At 40.6% G+C, this 20,408-nt stretch overlaps 1 protein-coding gene and 1 long non-coding RNA gene across 4 annotated transcripts in view; one reads left to right on the forward strand and one right to left on the reverse strand.

Annotated features, from left to right (window-relative positions):
• The window catches only part of LOC133554961 (uncharacterized), a 16,118-nt gene extending 12,424 nt beyond the window's left edge, over positions 1 to 3,694 (forward strand). Inside the window, exon 2 of the long non-coding RNA XR_009807250.1 lies at positions 1,954 to 3,694. This is a non-coding gene — a long non-coding RNA (uncharacterized LOC133554961). The remainder of the gene's footprint in view (positions 1 to 1,953) is intronic.
• Positions 1 to 18,576, reverse strand: part of avpr2ab (arginine vasopressin receptor 2a, duplicate b) — a 25,726-nt gene extending 7,150 nt beyond the window's left edge. The window contains exons 1-6 of one of the 3 annotated variants that reach the window (XM_061904298.1): positions 18,456 to 18,576; positions 9,934 to 10,207; positions 9,378 to 9,623; positions 6,611 to 6,757; positions 2,224 to 2,497; positions 1,945 to 2,151 (exon numbers count right to left, since the gene is read on the reverse strand). In XM_061904298.1, the coding sequence (XP_061760282.1) occupies positions 1,945 to 2,151; positions 2,224 to 2,497; positions 6,611 to 6,757; positions 9,378 to 9,623; positions 9,934 to 10,207; positions 18,456 to 18,481 (1,174 nt within the window). In that variant the 5' untranslated portion in view covers positions 18,482 to 18,576. Of the gene's footprint in view, positions 1 to 1,944; positions 2,155 to 2,223; positions 2,498 to 6,610; positions 6,758 to 9,377; positions 9,624 to 9,933; positions 10,243 to 18,455 lie in introns of all 3 variants that reach the window. The other 2 variants (XM_061904297.1, XM_061904299.1) reach the window with 2 other exon arrangements.
• Between the last annotated feature and the right edge of the window lie 1,832 nt (positions 18,577 to 20,408).

Raw genomic sequence — 20,408 nt, forward strand, 5'->3', positions numbered from 1 at the left:
AGAATCATTTGACTCACCAGACTGCGATTGTGTTAAAACGATCGCGTTAGGATCTTACGGCAATTCCTCTATGAAACAAAATAATGAATACACATAATATTAAATAATTCGAAGGTTTAAGCACACCTCGATAATCATCTTCCAACTTTGTAAGATCGTTTAAACAAAGTTCTTCGTCTTTCACTTCGTCGTCATCGGCTGGTAAAAAAAAAAGTATTACAACGTCGTACACGTGCAATGCTTTTAACGTTTAAATGCTTAAATGGAGTTAAACCATTGTCTAATAACGTGGTAAAGCAGAGGTAATGCTATGTGTGTGTGTGTGTATGTGTGTGTGTGTGTGTGTGTGTGTGTGCGTGCGTGCGTGCGTGCGTGTGTGTGTGTGAGCGCGCATGTGTGCGTGTCCACATCTTCCCACGTAACATTCCCAGCCATCAATACATCGAAGCAGGGTCAAACATATGTTTAACCTTAACCTAATTAGTTCCTCCCAATCGTTTAAATATGTTTTCGGGGAGTCTGGTTGTTGTTTCAAACGATCGTAAACATTTAAACTGTCAAATGGCTGGTCAAATGCTGATCAGATGACATTCTCAAGCTTCGGTGTGTGACGATCGTAAACATTTAAACTGTCAAATGGCTGGTCAGATGCTGATCAGATGACATTCTCAAGCTTCCTTGAAAACTGACCTCAACCTGAACCCTCCTTTGTTCCCTCTTAACCAATTCCTCTTCAGGTCTTAAACCCACCCTCTTCCTGGTTAAATCACTCCCACTTCAGGTCTTAACTCCACCCTCTTCAGGTCTTAAACCCACCCTCTTCCTGGTTAAAACTCAACCCTCTTCCTGGTTAAATCACTCCCTCTTCCGGTCTTAACTCCAATCTCTTCCTGGTTAAAACTCCACCCTCTTCCTGGTTAAACCACTCCCACTTCAGGTCTTAACTCCACCCTCTTCCTGGTTAAAACTCCACCCTCTTCCTGATTAAACCACTCCCACCTCAGGTCTTAACTCCACCCTCTTCTGGGGTAAGCCACACCCACTTGACCTTGACCTTTGACCCTTGACATTTGACCTTTGAACTTGACCCCTCATAAATCATTGATTTATGACCCCTCATAAATCATTGATTTATGACCACCCATAAATCATTTTTTGACAGAAGGTGTCCCCTTAAATTCTCTATTGAGCCTTGCTCAAAAAAAAAAAACGTGTGAATCACTAAGTGTTTTTGATTTTTTGGCATTTTGACTGGTTTTTAGTCAAAGTAGCTCTAATTCAATGCTGATTGGTTGTCTTTAAGGACTTTTAAGATGTTATATGTATAGTTATGATGGACATTGGAGATTAAGGACATTTTAAAAACCTCACATTGGTTTTGTTTCACACATTTTAGATGAAAGACAGATATACAGTAAACCACATGGACTTGGACATGAACAGCATAACACCTGATGCCACTGGAACAGAGGAATACTGCTCAAGTCAAGAAATGATTAACAATGTTGTTGTTTGCCCTCCCATTACAAAACATGGAAAAAGAGTTTACAACAAAATACATTATTGCTTGTATTGCAGTTAGCCTTATGCCAAGCTGGCACGACATCTAAGAAGTGCACACAAAAACAACCTGGAAGTAGCCACAGATTTGAGCTTTCCAACAAGTTCCATGGAGAAAAGGAAGTGATGTTGAACAACTTGGTCCCCATTCCAAATGATAATCTGTGTTTGTGTGTGTGTGTGTGTGTGTGTGTGTGTGTGTGTGTGTGTGTGTGTGTGTGTGTGTGTGTGTGCGTGCGTGCGTGCGTGCGTGCGTGCGTGCGTGCGTGCGTGCGTGCGTGCGTGCGTGCGTGCGTGCGTGCGTGCGTGCGTGCGTGCGTGCGTGCGTGCGTGCGTGCGTGCGTGCGTGCGTGCGTGCGTGCGTGCGTGCGTGTGTGTACACACCACTCTCAGGTGGATCGGGGTCCCAGGCAGCCCACAGCTGCGCACTAAAGAAGGGAGCCCAGCAAAGGCTGTAGACGAGCACAATGACCAGAGTCATCTTCACTGTCTTGGACATGGCTGCTGTCGCCTCTCCTCCTCCTCTTTGGCGAGCAGGTGACGCACAGACAGTAAGGGGCGCAGCAGGCTCCGGCAGCAAATCAAGCTGCACTGCTGCCACAACAATTCAAAGTTAAAATCGAAAGACAATGCAAAAACAACAAAATCCTTCATGTCCATCACCTGTGTTCACATCCATGTGAGTATTGATGACACAGTGGCGGTTGATGTTGATAGCAGGCTGGCAGCTGGATCCAGTGTTGTTTAATATGATTGGTGGAACATAAAGAGACAGACTGGACCTTCCTCTTCCTGCCCCTTCTTCTTCTCCTCTTCTTCCTCCTCCTCCTCCTCCTCCTCTCTGGCTGTCTGCTCTGGAAGGACGAAGGGAGGAAGAACGCTGGCGGTGCTCCGACTTCAGATAAAGATTGTTCTCAATCTCCTTGAAGATGCGCACCTGTTTATAGTGTTATAAAATGATGTTGCCTAGAACAGGGTTATTCAACATGGCCACCCACAGGACCACATTGTAAATCCAGTCAGCCCTGACTGAGAGTATCAATCAGAACAAGTTATAAAATAATATACTGTCGCGATGGTAATATTATGTAGTGAGCTGTAATCACCCAACATGGGCATGCTTGTAGTATTAAACGTAGTCTCAGTAGGAGCGAATAAGACATAGCCGTCATGTTGTGTGTGTCACGCTTTTGTCTATTTAGTACAGTGGTTCTTAACCTTGTTGGATGTACCGAACCCCACCAGTTTCATATGCGCATTCACCGAACCCTTCTTTAGTGAAAAATAAATATATATATATATATTTTTTTCAAATTCAAGCCAAAGTTGCATGTTTTCGGTAACACTTTAGTATGGGGAACATATTCTAAGTAGCAAAGACTTAAGTTGGAGTTTTTTGGACACTAGGGGAACATAGTCCAAGTAACAAAGACTTAATTTAGAGTTATTTGGTTAGGGTTAGAGGGTTAGGGTTATAATAAGTCCATGCCGAATAAGGAATTAATAAGTACTTAATATTGACTACTTAAGAGCCAATATGTTACTAATTTGCATGTGAATAAGCAACTAATTAATGGTGAATGTTCCCCATACTAAAGTGTTACCATGTTTTTTCACTGGTGCACAAAATGAACTGTGCATGAACATCACCTTGTTCTAAGAACAAAACCAACACAGTGCATGAACTCAAAACAAATTACACACCTGCAAATCAGTGTGGCTTCTGCTGTTGCCGTATCCGTAATACGCCGATAGGGAGAAGTTTTTATTTACACGAGGAGTCGGGTGTGTATGACCTCCGCCGAACCCCTGAGCCCGACACACCGAACCCCTAGGTTTCGATCGAACCCAGGTTAAGAACCACTGATTTAGTACAACAGTGCTATTTGTGAACACAAATAAAAGGCTGACTTGTTCAAAGACAGTCTACCGCCATCATATCGGCAATGTTATTACAATACACTTTAATTCAATCTGCCAGAAAACATTTATTTAGGTAGAAATATCACAGAATAACATAAAAAAAACATCTTTGACAAAGCATGTTAGACAATTTTTCATTGTTTTGTTGGTTTTGCAAAAAGACTTGACATATTTTGAAAACAATTCTCCCATTAAAGTGACTTTAGACTTACTCGCCACTGTCTTTTTTTCTGCAGAGATTTGATTATTTCGTACGAAAGCATATCGAGTAACAATCTAAATGTCATATTAGTAATGCATTTAATTTTAATGTAAAAACGGATGTGAAGCTCCTCCAGCAGCACAGCTCGCCAGCAGCGTTTGTTCCAATGATGTTGTCTCAAGGCGATTCAAGATAAAATTGTCTCCAGCGGGCCTGCAGATGCCATCCTCGTCTCCAGCGGGTTGTCCTCCACCTTCCCGGGCTTATGGACACCGATTTTTTTTTTTTAAGGGGGGTGGGGGTGTGGATTCTTGGAAGTCTCAAATCTGTCCCTTAAGGGGAAGGATACTGTTACGACCTGTTTCATCATGTCGTTCTTTGTTTAGTTTATGGGTGTCAGCTGTCTTCTGCCTTATTGAGGTCACAATCTCTACTAAAGAGAGCTTTCCTGATACATGGAAGTAAAGCTTGACCGACCTCTCAATGCAAGCTCGGGTGTTGCTCCAATGTGACATCTCATAGCAATTGTGGATTTTTAGAAATGGTTTTGTTTTGGCTTGTCAAGAGAACAACTTGTCATGGATTTGGACCAGTAATATCCATAATGTACCATTTTCTCTGTCCGTTTCTGATGGCTAGTTTTCCCGCTTGTGGCTCATCAGTAAATAGTGAAAGCAGCCACATTCTCCACTCTACGGAATGGCGGTTGGGCCAAAAAGGAGTCAGCGCACATTGTGTTAATCCATCCATCCATTTTCTACCACTTATTTCCTTGTGGTTAATCACGCTTCAAAAAAGTTAGTGCCGCTATACGCTATAGGAACTTTGACACACATTTAATGATCTATGTAACACCTGGGTCAAGTCTTGTTTGGTTTTGTCTGGTTTCAGGTTTTCTTGTCATGTCCTGTTTTATTTTGAAATACTAAATCTCCCTCTCATTTCAAATCACTTGCCCTCCATCCTGTATCACTGGTCTGATGTCTTTCCTGATTGCCTGATTGTGCCCACCTGTGTCACCCTCCCTCATATCGTTTAAATGTCTAGTCCTCCTTCTGTCCTGTGCCAGAATGTTTTCGTATTTTTTAGTGCGTACCCCCAGCGTCCCTTTGCCTCAGTCTTGTCCACAGCCATAGCCACGTTTTTGTGTGCTTTTTTGATCCACGGGAGATTCTTGGTTTGTTACTTTTGTCAGGTAAGATTAGCTTCCTCGCATCGTCTTCGTTGGAGCGCCTTTTGTAGTATTTGGTCATTTTTGTTCTTAGCGCCTTTTTCCCTCTGTAGCCGGAGCATTTTGTGTTAATATATTTTGAAGTTTGGTGGTCAGGTTCGATTAATTTTGATAGCCTGTTTTGGACCCCTTCCCTTGTCAGAAAAAATAACTTTCTGAGATCATATTCTGGTTTTGACATATATATATATATATATATATATATACTAAAACATGTCTGGCTCTGCACCCTCCATTATGACAAGTATTACACCGAACATGTTTTAGTTTAAACATTGTTTTAATGTCAAACAATTCATGTTGATTGTGGCCTGTGGAATATTGGTCTACTCCTCTTCATTGGCTGTGCAAAGTTGCTGGATATTGGCAGGGACTGGAGCAGGCTGTCGTATACGCCGATCCAAAGCATCCCAAACATGCTCAATGGGTGACATGTACGATGAGTCTCCTGGCCATGCAAAATCTGGGATTTTTTCAGCTTCCAGGATTTTTGTACAGACACTTGCAACAAAGGGCCGTGCATTGTCATGCTGCAACATGAGGTGATGGTCATGGGTGAACGGCACAACGATGGGCCTCAGGCTCTCGCCACGGTATCTCTGTGCATTCAAAATGCCATAAAAAAAAATGCACTTGCGTTCGATTTCCATAACATACACCTGCCATACCATAAACCCACCCCCACCATGGACCACTCGATTTACAATATTGACATCAGCAAACCGCTCTCTCACGCAACGCCACACAAGCTGGCTGCCATCTGCCCTGAACAGTGAAAATTGGGATACATCCGTGAAGAGAACACCTCTCTAATGTCCCAGAAGCCATCAAATGTGAGCATTTGCCCACTCAAGTTGGTTACGATGACAAACTGCAGTCAGGTCGAGACCCCGATGACGACAATGAGCATGCAGATGAGCTTCCCTGAGATGGTTTTTCACAGTTTGTGCAGAAATTCTAAGGTAATGCAAACCAATTTTTGCAGCAGCTGTCCGGCTGGCTAATCTCAGACAATCACGGAGGTGCACCTGCTGTATGTAGAAGTCTTGGGCTGGTGTGGGTTAACGTGGTCTGCAGTTGTGAGGTCGTTTGGATGTACTGCCAAATTCTCTGAACCGCCTTAGGAGGCGGCTTGTGGTGGACAAATTTACATTCAATTCACAGGCAACAGCTCTGGTGGATATTCCTGCATGCTCTCTCAAAACTTGTCACATCTGTGGCATCGTGCTGTGTGATAAAACTGTACATTTCAATGTGGCCTTTTATTGTGGGCAGCCTAAGGCACACCTGTACAATAATCATGCTGTTTAATCAGCATCTTGACATGCCATATCTGTGAGGTGGGATGGATTATCTTGGCAAAGAAGAAATGCTCACAAACACAGATTTAGAGAGATTTGTTAACATTATTTGAGGGTAATAGGTATTTTGTGTGTATAGTCAATGTTTTACATCTTTGAGTTCAACTCGTGAAAAATGGGAGCAAAAACAAAAGTGTTGTATTTATATATTTGTTCAGTGTACCTTAATTTACGAGTAAGAATGCACTCGGAGGTTCCCATCCTAAGGCAAATCAACTCAGACTTTAGGTTTAAACTCAGAGTTTGTTGAACCTCCTACCTGGAATATCCCCCTGGTTTAGTCAAATTTAACTTTAACTACTAGATTGTGTATGGGTTTGATGACAGTGTTACCTGACACACAGTGATGATGAAGACAGGGATGATAAAGACTGCCAGTGTCATCCATGTCACATAAGCCTTAAGACCCCAGGATTCGGCAAAGTTGCCCCAGCATTCGTAGACCCCAGGGGCCACTTCTGAACGAGAGAAGATGAAAACCTGGACAGCAAGCAGAGAGACAAGATCACTAATGGAGGAAAAGTGTATCACCTTGAACATATCATCCTATGTTATAATAACAATCAATCAAACTTTAGTTGTGCTTTTCATACATACAAGATAAAGTACCATTAGAGTGGTAAAACAAGTTGTCTCTATATTGAAGCTAATACGATATATATCTGATTTATGACACCAAAAGTCTTTCTACGTTTGCGTATAAATAGATATGATCAAAACAGTTTCAATTTCACAGAGATTCCTGAGCCATTTTGAAAGATAATGAGGAAGCCAGTCACGTGATCATGTGACATTGCGCTAGGAACCACAGACCCCCCAACAATGCTAATCAAGCAGACTTTGTGAGAGCCAACATCAATTACATCGAGAACATATATGATCCAGCACCGTATGCTTAAAGCCCGCACACAAAGAGGATGATCGATAAGTTTGAGAAGCCAAGTGCTAAACGGATGCACTTTTGTCATGACTTATAGCATCAACAGCATTGCTAGGTGCTAAACATAAAAAATAACTATGATAAAACAAACACTTACTGTAATATTTCCACTCTCGCTGAGATGCCGACCGACAGGACACTCACATAAATCAGTTTAGATGTAGGTTCAATCACAATCCTCACAAAGGTTTTAAAAACAAGAAGTGTCCTTTTGTTTTTTTTTGCCATCCCGGGAATGTCAAAGTCAACCAGCCTCTTGGTCAATGGTCACATTTTTCTACTACAATGTGAGAGATGCATGAATTATAATCCAGAATTAACTTTTAGCAAGTTTTAGACGAAGCAGAAGCAACTGCCGGCTCAGTGTGTCAACAATAGCACGCAAGCTAGCATTAACTCAATGCTATCAATGCAACGCTAAGATAGGCCTTTTGCATTGGTGCTTATAATATAAATATCGATCTTTTTTGTTTATTTGTAGGTCATGACATGTAAATGGAATATTGGTAATGGTTTCCAGAACTTTTTCAACAGGTTATAATGGGCCCAATAGAGGAGCCTCGATCTGTTAAATCATTTGTTGGCTATTTATTTATGATTTCGAACGCAAAAAAAAAAAAGGCAAAAGTGTTCTTGTTTAACATCCATCCATCCGTTTACTACCGCTTATTCCTTTTGGGGTCACGGGGGGCGCTGGAGCCTATCTCAGTTACAATCGGGTGGAAGGCGGGGTAAACCCTGGACAAGTCGCCACCTCATCGCAGGGCCAACACAGATAGACAGACAACATTCAGACTCACGTTCACACACTAGGGCCAATTTAGTGTTGCCAATCAACTTTTCCCCAGGTGCATGTCTTTGGAGGTGGGAGGAAGCCACGCAGTCACAGGGAGAACATGCAAACGCCACACAGAAAGATCCCGAGCCCGGGATTGAACCCAGGACTACTCAGGACCTTGGTATTGTGAGGCAGACGCACTAACCCTATGCTTAATATAATTATTGTAAATGAGAGACAGCATATCCCTTTCTAATGTTTGTGTATTTCCAGTATGACTGATCTGATAATATGGCCAGAGTGCAGAAGCCTTATTACAGTGACGTCAATCTCAAGAAATAGCCGAAGGTTTTCGAAGCGGAATATTCAAGATGGCTGACTGAATTTGTGGCATTTTGTGATGTTTATTTTCACATACTTTGTGCATTGTAAATTCAATTGGAAATGGTTTAATGTATGAAAGACAAATAAGCATATAAAGTCAACTTGTTTTTCCACTCTACTGGTACTTTAATATACACTTACACAAAGAAGTTACCCTGACCTGCACTAACATCGGATCAGAACAATAAATGAAACTAAACAAACAAAAACAAAAACCTTAAAAAAATAAACGAGATAAAAAGCATCTTTAATTTAATTTGAAACTTGGAGCGTCATCTGGGGGAGGAGATACTGCCCCAAGTGGAGGAGGTCAAGAACCTTAGAGTCTCTTTCACGAGTAAGGGAAGAGTGGATCGTGAGATCAACAGGGGGATCAGTGAGGCGTCTTCAGTAATGCGGACGCTGTACCGATCCGTTGTGGTGAAGAAGGAGCTGAGCCGGAAGGCAAAGCTTTCAATTTACCAGTCGATCTACGTTCCCATCCTCACCTATGGTCATGAGCTTTGGGTCATAACCGAAAGGACAAGATAAAGGTACAAGCGGCTGGAATGAGTTTCCTCCGCCAAGTGGCGGGGCTCTCCCTTAGAGATAGGGTGAGAAGCTCTGGCATCCAGGAGGAGCTCAGAGTGAAGCTGCTGCTCCTCCACATCGAGAGGAGCCAGATGAGGTGGTTCGGGCATCTGGTTAGGATGCCACCAGAACGCTTTCCTAGGGAGGTGTATCCGGCACGTTCGACCGGTAGGAGGCCACGAGGAAGACCCAGGACACGTTGGGAAGACTATGTCTCCTGGCTTGCCTGGGAACACCTCGGGATCCTCCGGGAGGAGCTGGAAGAAGTTGCTGGAGAGAGGGAAGTCTGGGCTTCTCTGCTTAGGCTGCTTCCCCGGCGACCCGATCTCGGTAAAGCGGAAGAAGATGGATGGATGGATGGATGGATGGATGGCTATATGTTTTTGATTAAGTAAATACAGTATTGTTGATAATAAAGTACTCCCTACCTGTGGCAGACTGAGCAGTAGTGAGAGTCCCCAGGCCAGCAGTGTGAGGCTATTCCATCGCTGGGTGGCCCAACTGCGGTGCGCCAGCAGGGGACAACAGATGGCATAATGGCGATCTATTGTCATGGCAACAATCATGTAGGAGGAGGCGAACATCCCGAGGACTTGAAGGTATTTCACCAGGCGGCACAAGACGTCTGGGCCGGGAAAGCGCCCCTTGGCGTCCCAAACGAGCTGGGGCAGCACCTTGACACAGTGGAAGGAAGGTAAATGGAGAATTTAAAAAATGTCCATGTGATCTGGTCAGGACCTGCAGAATCAGAAGTGCAGGCCGGTGTCACTTAAACTATGTTATCAAAAGCGCTGTTTCTTTAACCAATCAGATTTCAGGTTTGCCTCTCAGGGCTTGCGTGCCAGCATACAATTATCTCAGCATTTTTCTCTCCACTGATCAGAATAAAACCAAAAAGTTTCATATCCAAAAAAATGCGCAAAAACAGTTTAGATCAGTGCTGTGTGACATCATATCGTCATGCCCTCAAAATGTGTGCATCACCTGGAACAGCGCCACCACCAGGTCGGCCAAGCAGAGATTGAGCATGAACTGATGGAGCGGGTTGTGAAATTGTCTCCTCCTCAGCAACACCACGAGCACCAAGCTGTTGCCAAGCAACGCCATAACCAGGATGACCGCCAGCACGATCACCTCGGCCACCACCAGCAGCCTGTCACGGTGCCACTCTGTGCCGTTAGTTGGGCCAGTGCCTGGGGGGGTCACCGGTGACCACTCGTAGGACGGCGAGGAGTCCGTTACCGTGGAGACGAGCATGCTGGTTGGGAAGGAGGTGTGGGGAGTGGAGGGGCACTTTAAGGAAGTATTGTCAATCAATGATGTCATTAGTGCAGGTATTTCATAGACTGACTAGATCAGGTGTCACCAACCTTTTTGAAACCAAGAGCTACTTCTTGGGTACTGATTAATGCGAAGGGCTACCAGTTTGATACACACTTAAATAAATTGCCAGAAATAGCCAATTTGCTCAATTTACCTTTAATATATATATATATATATATATATATATATATGGGTATTTCTGTCTGTCATTCCGTCGTACATTTTTTTCCCCTTTACGGAAGATTTTTGTAGAGAATAAATGATGAAAAAACACTTAATTAAACGGTTTAAAAGAGAAGAAAACAGGAAAAAAAATAAAAATACAATTTTTAAACATAGTTTATCTTCAATTTAGACTCTCTAAAATTTAAAATTCACCCGAAAAAAAGAAGAATAAAAAACTGGCTAATTCGGATCATTTTTTTTTAAATTAAAAAATAATTTATGGAACATCATTAGTAATTTTTCCTGATTAAAATTAATTTTAGAATTTTGATGACATGTTTTAAATATGTTAAAATCCAATCTGCATTTTGTTAGAAAATATAACACATTGGACCAAGCTATGTTTCTAACAAACACAAATCATTATTTCTTCTAGATTTTCCAGAACAAAAATTTTAAAAGAAATTCAAAAGACTTTGAAATAAAATTTAAATTTGATTCTAAAGATTTTCTAGATTTGCCAGAATAATTTTTTTGAATTTTAATCATAAGTTTGAATAACTATTTCACAAATTAAATTAAAATGTATGTATTATTATTTACAACAAAAAAAAAATGTTACTTGAACATTGACTTAAATTGTCAGGAAAGAAGAGGAAGGAATTGAAGGGTAAAAAGGTAAATGCGTTTAAAAATCCTAAAATCATTTTTAAGGTTGTATTTTTTCTCTAAAATTGTTTTTCTCAAAGTTATAAGAAGCAAAGTAAAAAAAAAAAATGTATTTATTTAAACAAGTGAAGACCAAGTTTTTAAAATATTTTCTTGGATTTTCAAATTCTATTTGAGTTTTGTCTCTCTTAGAATTAAAAATGTTGAGCAAAGCGAAACCAGCTTGCTAGTAAATAAATAAACATTTTTAAAATAGAGGCAGTTCACAGGTAAGTGCTGCTATTTGAGCTATTTTTAGAACAGGCCAGCGGGCGACTGATCTGGTCCTTACGGGGCACCTGGTGCCCACGGGCCCCGCGTTGGTGACCCCTGGACTAGATCTATTCATTCCATCTGACATTCTTGTTTTGAAGGCACATTCATTTGGAAGTAATACTAAATAGTATATTATTTAAAAAATTGGAGAGTCTGATCTATTAAGATCCAAATACCACAAGCTAAAAGCATGTGGATATTCTAAAATGATGTGTACTTTTAGTGGGCTTGTTGGGTGTGATCTGCGTGTAGAATTATAAACAAGTGCAAAAATGGTGCAGACTGTCCTATTTAAATTAGGTTTTTACCTTTGCCCAAAGAGACAGTAATTTTCCTTCACATTCATGACATTGTATGCTCCAAAAGTCCAACTTGTGCTGTTTTGTTATGTTGTGGAATATGCAGCACAGACCACCTTTTTCTGGAAGATATAGTAAGGAACTCCGATCTAGACAACAGAACCTATTTTTACCACGCTGAAGGTGTGATCGGGGAGGTGCCGCTGTAGTGGTGTGTCTGGAATGATCCAGAAACAGTTTATCTACTGTAGAGTATTTGATAGAAACAGTACATATTTTCTAGAAAATATTAAATCCGCACCCGCCAAATTTTATAAGTAGTAAAAATGTTTACATATACAGTATTAGCCGCAACGGACTATAAGCCGCAGATTGTGCAAAATATTTTGTTAAAGTTGATTTACATGCCTTAAATTTCTTTCCAAAAGGTGCCTGTAACAGCAGTAAAGAAACTGATCAAACAAAACAGCTATCTCTCCAATCAGCTAAACCAGGGGTAGGGAACCTGCGGCTCTAGAGCCAGATGTGGCTCTTTTGATGACTGCATCTGGCTCTTAGATAAATCTTAACTGACATTGCTTAACACGATAAGTAATTAATGATTCCGCTGGTAATCACAAGGTTAAAAAATAACGTTCAAAATTTAAAACATTCTCATGCATTTTATTCCATCAATCCAAGAAGTCGCATTTATGGTAAAAAGTATTTTATTTATTATTTGTTAGCTTAAGAATAACAATGTTATTAAAAAGAATAAGAGACTTATTATACTCTAAAATTGTTAGTCCAACTTAAAAATGCGCACATTTAGTTGTATTCAGTGTTAAAAATTATTGGTAACACTTTAGTATGGGGAACAAAGACTTAATTAAGAGTTATTTGGACACTAGGGGACCATATAAGGGTTAGGGTTACTAATAAGCAATAATTCTGAGGTTATTGAGGGAAGACTCTTAGTTAATGGCTTACTGCTTGTAAAATAAGGCCATGGAGAAAAAGGCATTAATAAGTACTTAAAAATGACTAATTAGGAGCCAATATGCTACAAATTTGCATGTTAATAAGCAACTGATTAATGGTGAATATGTTCCCTACATCAAAGTATTACCAAAATATAATATGGCTCTCACGGAAATACGTTTTTAAAATATTTGGCTTTCATGGCTCAGCCAAAAAGGTTCCCGACCCCTGAGCTAAACCAATCAAAAACTCCTCAGTGACATTTTGGTGAAATTTACGAAACTGAAACAATACAAGAAGAATGCCATTGCAAGTTAATACTAACACAGACACTTAACGTGTTAGCATAATCGCTAATGCTAACGACGCTAACTTGATTACATGTACCCACAAATATGCATAAAAACACTCATACAGACATCACACCTGGGATGGTTTAGAAGTATACATTTTTTTTTAGTTTGACTGAAAAATTTACAAACGCTGCTTGGAGTGATGAATGAAGAATCCCTTCAAGTGGAAACGCTACGGACGGTTATGCTAAAAGCTCAAGGCACTAAACAGGAAGTACATTTTCCCCCGCAGTATATGTGATTATATGAAAACTATTTATTATTGAATACATAACTTTGTGGCCGCTAGCAAAGAAAAATGCATAAATTAGCCGCATTACTTAATAAGCATCAGGGTTCAAAGCTTGGGGGAAAAGTATACGATACACATTCTATATTAAAAAGAAACAAAAAAACAAAACCAATCAATTCAATTTGTTAGAGTTATCCCCTTAAGTCATCTAGCAGATACAAAATTAAAAACGATGTTGCTAAATACATGAGATGTCCCTTTTTTGTATACATGACAGTCCAAATAAGTTGACACACTTACGACGTTTCAAATTGTCTGTCTTTGCAGCTCGATCGTCTCCTTTTTTGCAGCCATTTGTGCGTAACTGTGCCAGTTAGCACACGCATTTCAAACATGCTGAATTTTGAGGCAAAACAGCGGCCACAGAACAGTTTTACTCTTGATAGATCTCATTGCGAGCGCTATGTGATTATATTCGCATCTCCTCCTCCCAGTTTTGTGGGTGATCTAATAATCAGCATATATTCTGTAAAGTTGCACAGCGCCCCTCGGTGGTGGTTTAGGGAAATCATTTCATTTAGAAACGCCCTATTTGGCTGTCAATGTCACCTGATAAAGGTCGAAGGTCAGAGCAGCCATCTTGTTTTTCCATTTTGTGTGAGACCGTGTGCTTTACAAACATTTCTCTCTGAAGCTTTGCATCATCGTAGTTGAGCCTTGAAGAAACTTTGTTTCCAAATTATGACATTTGTGCAAGTTCATTGATGGTGTATATTCGTTACAATATATAAGCTAATGCTAAAAGTCGACATTCTATTCTGTATGCAACATAACTGCTAATCCTGCTATGTATTTTGATTTAATGTGAACATTAGTCAAACATTTTGCACATATATAAAACAAGTTTTTTGTATATCTTTCAGTTTCACAGAATAGAGTCTTCTGTCATGTAAACTTTGTGACTAAGACCAATAGTAAACAGCCTTCTAAATTACTTCAACGTTTACATCATCATTCGCTTAAACGCCAAGAACCAGTGTTAAAGGGTAACATTATCACAATTTCTGAAGGGTTAAAACCAATAAAAATCATTTCCCAGTGGCTTATTTTATTTTTCGAAGTTTTTCTCAAAATTTTACCCATCACGCAATATCCCGAAAAACGGCTTCAAAGGGCCTTATTTTAACCATCGTAATATCCACCCGTCCATTATCCTGTGACGTCACAGCGTGACCACAGAGAAACAAACATGGCGGATAGCACAGAAAGGTATAGCGATATTAGCTCGTACTCAGACTCGGATTTCAGCAGGGTAAACGATTCAACAGATTACGCATGTACTGAAATGGATGGTTGGAGTGTGGAGGCAGGTAGCGAAAACGAAATTGAAGAAGAAACAGAAGCTTTTGAGCCATATTACGACAGACGGCGGCACGGGAGGAAGCAAGGACGAATTTGGCGATCGCCTTCTAACCAACGATTGGTATGTGTTTGTTTGGCATTAAATGTGGGTGGAGGGAAAGGCTAGATGCAAATATAGCTACAAATGAGGCATAATGATGCTATATGTACATACAGCTAACCTAAATAGCATGTTAGCATCGATAAGCTTGCAGTCATGCCGTGACCAAATATTTCTGATCAGCACACTCCACATAAGTCAATAACATCAACAAAACTCACCTTAGTGAGTGGTCAGTGGTTCAGTGGTCCATTTTCCAATATTGCAGATTTCTTTGACTTTATCGTTTTAAAATGCATCTGCTTTGAGTGTCGCAGAATATCCACGCATTTTTGCCATCTCTGTCGTAGCATAGCTCCCGTCGGTACAGTGTGCAGAACAAACGAGGGACTCTCGCATCTTTTGGCCACTGTTGCAACCTGAATCCGTCTCTGTTAGTGTTGTTACATCCTCCGACAACACAACGACGAAGCATGATGTCTCCAAGGTATGGGAAAACAGTCGAAAAAACGGAAAATAACAGAGCTGATTTGACTTGGTGCGTGTAATAAGATTAAGAAAATGGCGGAGCGCTTCATGTTGTGACGTCACGGGTGAAAGGTCATCGGTCCGACATGCTATCAATTGTAAAGCGTTTAAATCGCCAAATTCACCCTTTTTAGAATTCGGAAATCGGTTAAAAACACATATGGTCTTTTTTCTGCAACATCAAGGTATATATTGACACTTACATAGGTCTGGTGATAATGTTCCCCTTTAAGCTATCTGTCACTTCGTGCAGCCACGCACGCAGGGACAGAATAAATCTCCTGAAATCCCCTTATTTATGAATTAGCCCCTTAAGTCATGTAGCAGATGTACAATTCAAAACAATGTTGCTTAATGATTTTTTTTGTTATTTGTTTGTTATTTGTTTTTATGACAGTCCAAATATGTTGACACACACTTATGACGATCAAATCTCTGTCCATCGTCCGCCTTTTTTTACAGTCATTTGTGCGTAACTGTGCCAGTTTGCGCGTGCATTTTAACCAAGCTAAATTTAGAGGCAAGACAGCGGCAGCAGAACAGTTTTACTGTTGATAAATCACATTGTGATCGTTAAATGATTATATTTGAATCTCCTCCTCCCAGTATTGTGGGTGATCAAATAGTAAGCATATATTCTGTACTGTGTTTTGTTCAGGAGAGAACACGCATAAGCCAAAACAAATATTAACAGAAGAAATAAATAAATTAAAGGGATATTTGACAAAAAGGAGGCTTCCTTAAACTTCAGTCATATTAAAATAATGCAAGTCGGTAACAATAGTTCAAACACATACAAATAGACGGAGTAGGCATTGAAAGAGTATATGAAATTACATTTTTAGGTGTAATGATTGATTTGAAATGAAGTGGAAATCTCCAAATATATACAACATAAGGTGGCAAGAAACACATCAATAATGTATTGGAAAATCACTCCATATTCTCTACTGCTCGCTCGTGTAACCATATCTAAATTACTGTGCAGAAATATGGGGAAATAACTACGAAAGGACACTTCATTCAATAACAGTGTTACAAAAAAAGATAAGTTAGAATAATACTTAATATTAGATATAGAGAACATTCAAACCCTTTATTTGTTGAATTGAAAATACTGATATCGAGATATTGCAAACAGCTAAAATTTTGCACAAAGCAAACTTTAACCTGCCACCCAAGAACATACAATTCTTCTCAACAAAAGGAAGAGAAATATAACTTTCAGAGAAAAATGTAACTTAAAATATGTGTGCATGTACGACACTTAAAATCTTTATTATATCACACTGGGAAATTAAAATAATGAAACATAATAAAGGCCTACTGAAATAAGATTTTCTTATTCAAACGGGGATAGCAGGTCCATTCTATGTGTCATACTTGATCATTTCGCGATATTGCCATATTTTTGCTGAAAGGATTTAGTAGAGAACATCGACGATAAAGTTCGCATCTTTTGGTCACTAATAAAAAAGCCTTGCCTGTACCGGAAGTAGCAGACAATGTGCACGTGACGTCACGGGTTGTAGAGTTCCTCACATCCTCACATTGTTTACAATCATAGCCAGCAGCAGCTAGAGCGATTCGGACCGAGAAAGCGACAATTTCCCCATTAATTTGAGCGGGGATGAAAGATTCGTGGATGAGGATAATGAGAGTGAAGGAATAGAAAAAAGATTTAAAAAAAAAAAAAGGCGAGGGCAGTGAGAGCGATTCAGATGTCATTAGACACATTTACTAGGATAATTCTGGAAAATCTCTTATCTGCCTATTGTGTTACTAGTGTTTTAGTGAGATTATATAGAACCTGAAAGTCGGAGGGGTGTGGCCACGGGTGTGTTGACCGCCAGTGTCTCCAGTGGGAGGAGGTAATAGTCCGCAGCAGCTGCAGCAGGACGCACGCTGCGCTGATGTCTCCGGTAAGAGCCGACTTCTTACCACAATTTTCTCACCGAAACCTGCCGGTTGACATGTGGTCAGGAACCATGTTCGCTTGACCGCTCTGATCCATAGTAGAGCTTCACCTTCGGGAATTTTAAACATGGAAACACCGGCTGTGTTTGTGAGGCTAAAGGCAGCTGCAGTGCACCGCTTCCCACCTCCATCTTTCTATTTTGAGTTTTCCATTATGAATTGAACAAATTGCAAATTATTCAGCAACACTGATGTCCAGAATACTGTGTAATTATGCGATTAAAGCAGACTACTTATAGCTGGGATCGGGCTAGAAAAAATGTCCGCTACAACCCGAGACGTCACGCATCATCATACGCGTCATCATTCCGCGACGTTTTCAACAGGATACCTCGCAGGAAATTTAAAATTGCAATTTAGTAAACTAAAAAGGCCGTATTGGCATGTGTTGCAATGTTAATATTTCATCATTGATATATAAACTATCAGACTGCGTGGTCGGTAGTAGTGGGTTTCAGTAGGCCTATAAGTAAAGAAACAAACTAATAATGTGCAGTTTAATATAGATATTTGGATTTGTTTGGATGTGAGTTTATTGCAGCACAGTTGAGCATTGACAAAGATCAAGTCCAAAACAATATGAGCAAAAGTAATTTGTCAACAAAAGCAGGTCAATTAAATCATGCACTTTTAAGTTTGTTTGGCAATTCAAAGAGCTGCTGTGTACTTTGCACCAGTTAGTTAGTAATTACGAGTAACGATTCAAACAGCCATGACCTTATTTTTGGGACATTCCCATTTGCAATTTGCAGATGGTCCCAACGAGGGGCCCTCACGGCATGCCGCTGCGATTGTGTGTTGGACTGTAAACACCCGTGAAAGAGCTCACTAAACATGCTTCCCATTTGATTGTCTAAGGGTTATTAGAATCACAGTAGGGCAACTTCAATATACAAACAAACACCCATTGACTCCAACCACTGTATTATAGTAGAGCAGTACATTAGTCACCATCACTTGCTCTGCGGGACAAACATTTCTGGACACTGAACACAAGAGTTTGTGACAAGAAAGTAAGAGGATGGTGTTTATGGAAGACATTTTTTTGAACAAACCATGAAATAAGCAATGTAAATCAACTTTGTATCTAAATGGAATTGTGGGGGTTTTAGGGGGGTGGGGGCGTGGGTTTGGAATGTGCTATTCCAATTAAATAGAAAATCGGTATGTGTTCAGCCTAATTCATATTTAACCGTTTCAAAAGTAAGCGAAAATAGACTCACCTCATCTTCAGCGTCGTGTGAAGCATGCGTAAGGGAGCCGTGTCAACTTGATCTGGTAGACTGGCTGCACTGTGGTGCGTGCTTGTGTGCGCATGCACTTCCTTATGGGTGTGTGTGCAAGCACGAGTGTGTGTGTGTGTGTGTGTGTGTGTGTGTGTGTGTGTGTGTGTGTGTGTGTGTGTGTGTGTGTGTGTGTGTGTGTGTGTGTGTGTGTGTGTGTGTGTGTGCGTGTGTGTGTGCGTGCATGTGTTTTCTTCTCGATTGTGTCATGATCCGTGGCCCGGACCATGTTTTTGATATGTTTTCTGTTAGATTTGGACCCACTTAGTTCATGTTTGTGCACCTCTGGATTTGTTTTAGTTTCCACGGGGATTAATTGGGTTCACCTGCCTCTGGTTAGTGGTCGGCGCCCTCAGCTGCTATCACCCACTAATCAGAGAGCTATCTATTCACCTTGCTCGCCACTCTGTCTGGCTTCATTGTTTGTTTGCTTCTTGCCACAGTTACGTGAGTATTCCTTATCTCTAGTCTATGCCAAGTGTTAGCTTTAGCTTCGAGTGCGATCGGCACGTTGTCCCTTCGGCTTGTTTTCTGTTTTTGTACTTCGTTGATTTTTGAGGAATAAATCATGTTTCTACCTGCACGCCTTGTTTGGAGTTGTCCATCTGCATCCCGGGCGAACGAACCCCGCAGTAAGCCAGCGTGGTCGCCTCCGTGAACTCCAGCTGGCCAGCTGCGCAAGCGCCCATCAGACACCTACATGTGGCCCTCTCGAGGGCCAATTCATGGATGCCCCGGGCGCAGACAGCACGAATTGGGCATAAGACTCTTAGGCTGCTGAGGTTCTGGCGTCACTCACGCCCACCTCCTTGTTGGTCACCAAGTGCAGCGGCGTTCAACGCGTCGCCGCCACCTGACTCTCCCTTGCTGGTTACAGGGACACTTGGTCCGGCGACCCACCGCCAAGTCCTCCCTCCGCCCTCCCGTGACTCTTGATCTTGCCTTTGGGTTTTGTGGACATCTGGAATCTGTCCTTAAGGGGGAGGCACTGTCATAATCCGTGGCCCGGATCATGTTTTTGTTATGTTATGTTAATTTTGGACTCCCTTAGTTCCTGTTTGTGCACCTCTGGGTATGTTTCAGTTTCCATGGGGATTAATTGGTAAATTTTCTTGGTAAATTTGCTGAAGAGGTCTTTGAAGTCAAATTGATAGCTTAGCTGACTTTCAATTGTAAGTCCAGAAAGGATATTTAGCCTCTCTTGCCTTGTTGTGAACCTGAGATTGTTCCTATAAAGTACTATATAATCTAAGTAGTTTCAGTTGTTTTTTTTTTACTTTGTTGTTGTCAATTTTATGTTGTCTTTTATTTTATATTGCTATGAAAACAAACACCAACAACAAATCTTTAAATATTTAACTTGTTTATTAGGCTATTTAAAGGTCCCACTAATAATACATTTGTCAGGACCACATTGAGCACATCGTGATAACGTAACTGGCTTTTGTCAGATGCTCATAATTAGTCATTAGGCCTCTGACAAAGATTATTATTAATTAATTATTCATTAATGAGTGTAATTTGAATGTGTCATAATTAGGGCTGGGCAACGATTAAAAATTTTAATCGAAGTTAATCGCACTTTTTCTCTGATTAATCGCGATTAACTGCATTGTATACGCAAAGCCCAATAATGAATTCTAAAGTAGTGTGTAGTGCACCTTTATTGGAATATTCTCCCACATGAACAAACAGGCCAAAACATTTGTTGTGCAAACACAATTCAAATCAGTCCTTGTTAAACAGTAGCAGTTAAATAGCCTATTTTATGAAAATCAACTCAAAAAATGTAAATACAAACATTTAAGCTTATTTCCATTGCCAGGGTATTTAAGTTATCCTGTTTGTTATGGAAAATAAATATAATCTACATACTAATCTCTGAGCCACAAT

The sequence above is a fragment of the Nerophis ophidion genome, linkage group LG06 (assembly GCF_033978795.1).
Source record: "Nerophis ophidion isolate RoL-2023_Sa linkage group LG06, RoL_Noph_v1.0, whole genome shotgun sequence".
Classification (NCBI taxonomy): domain Eukaryota; kingdom Metazoa; phylum Chordata; class Actinopteri; order Syngnathiformes; family Syngnathidae; genus Nerophis; species Nerophis ophidion.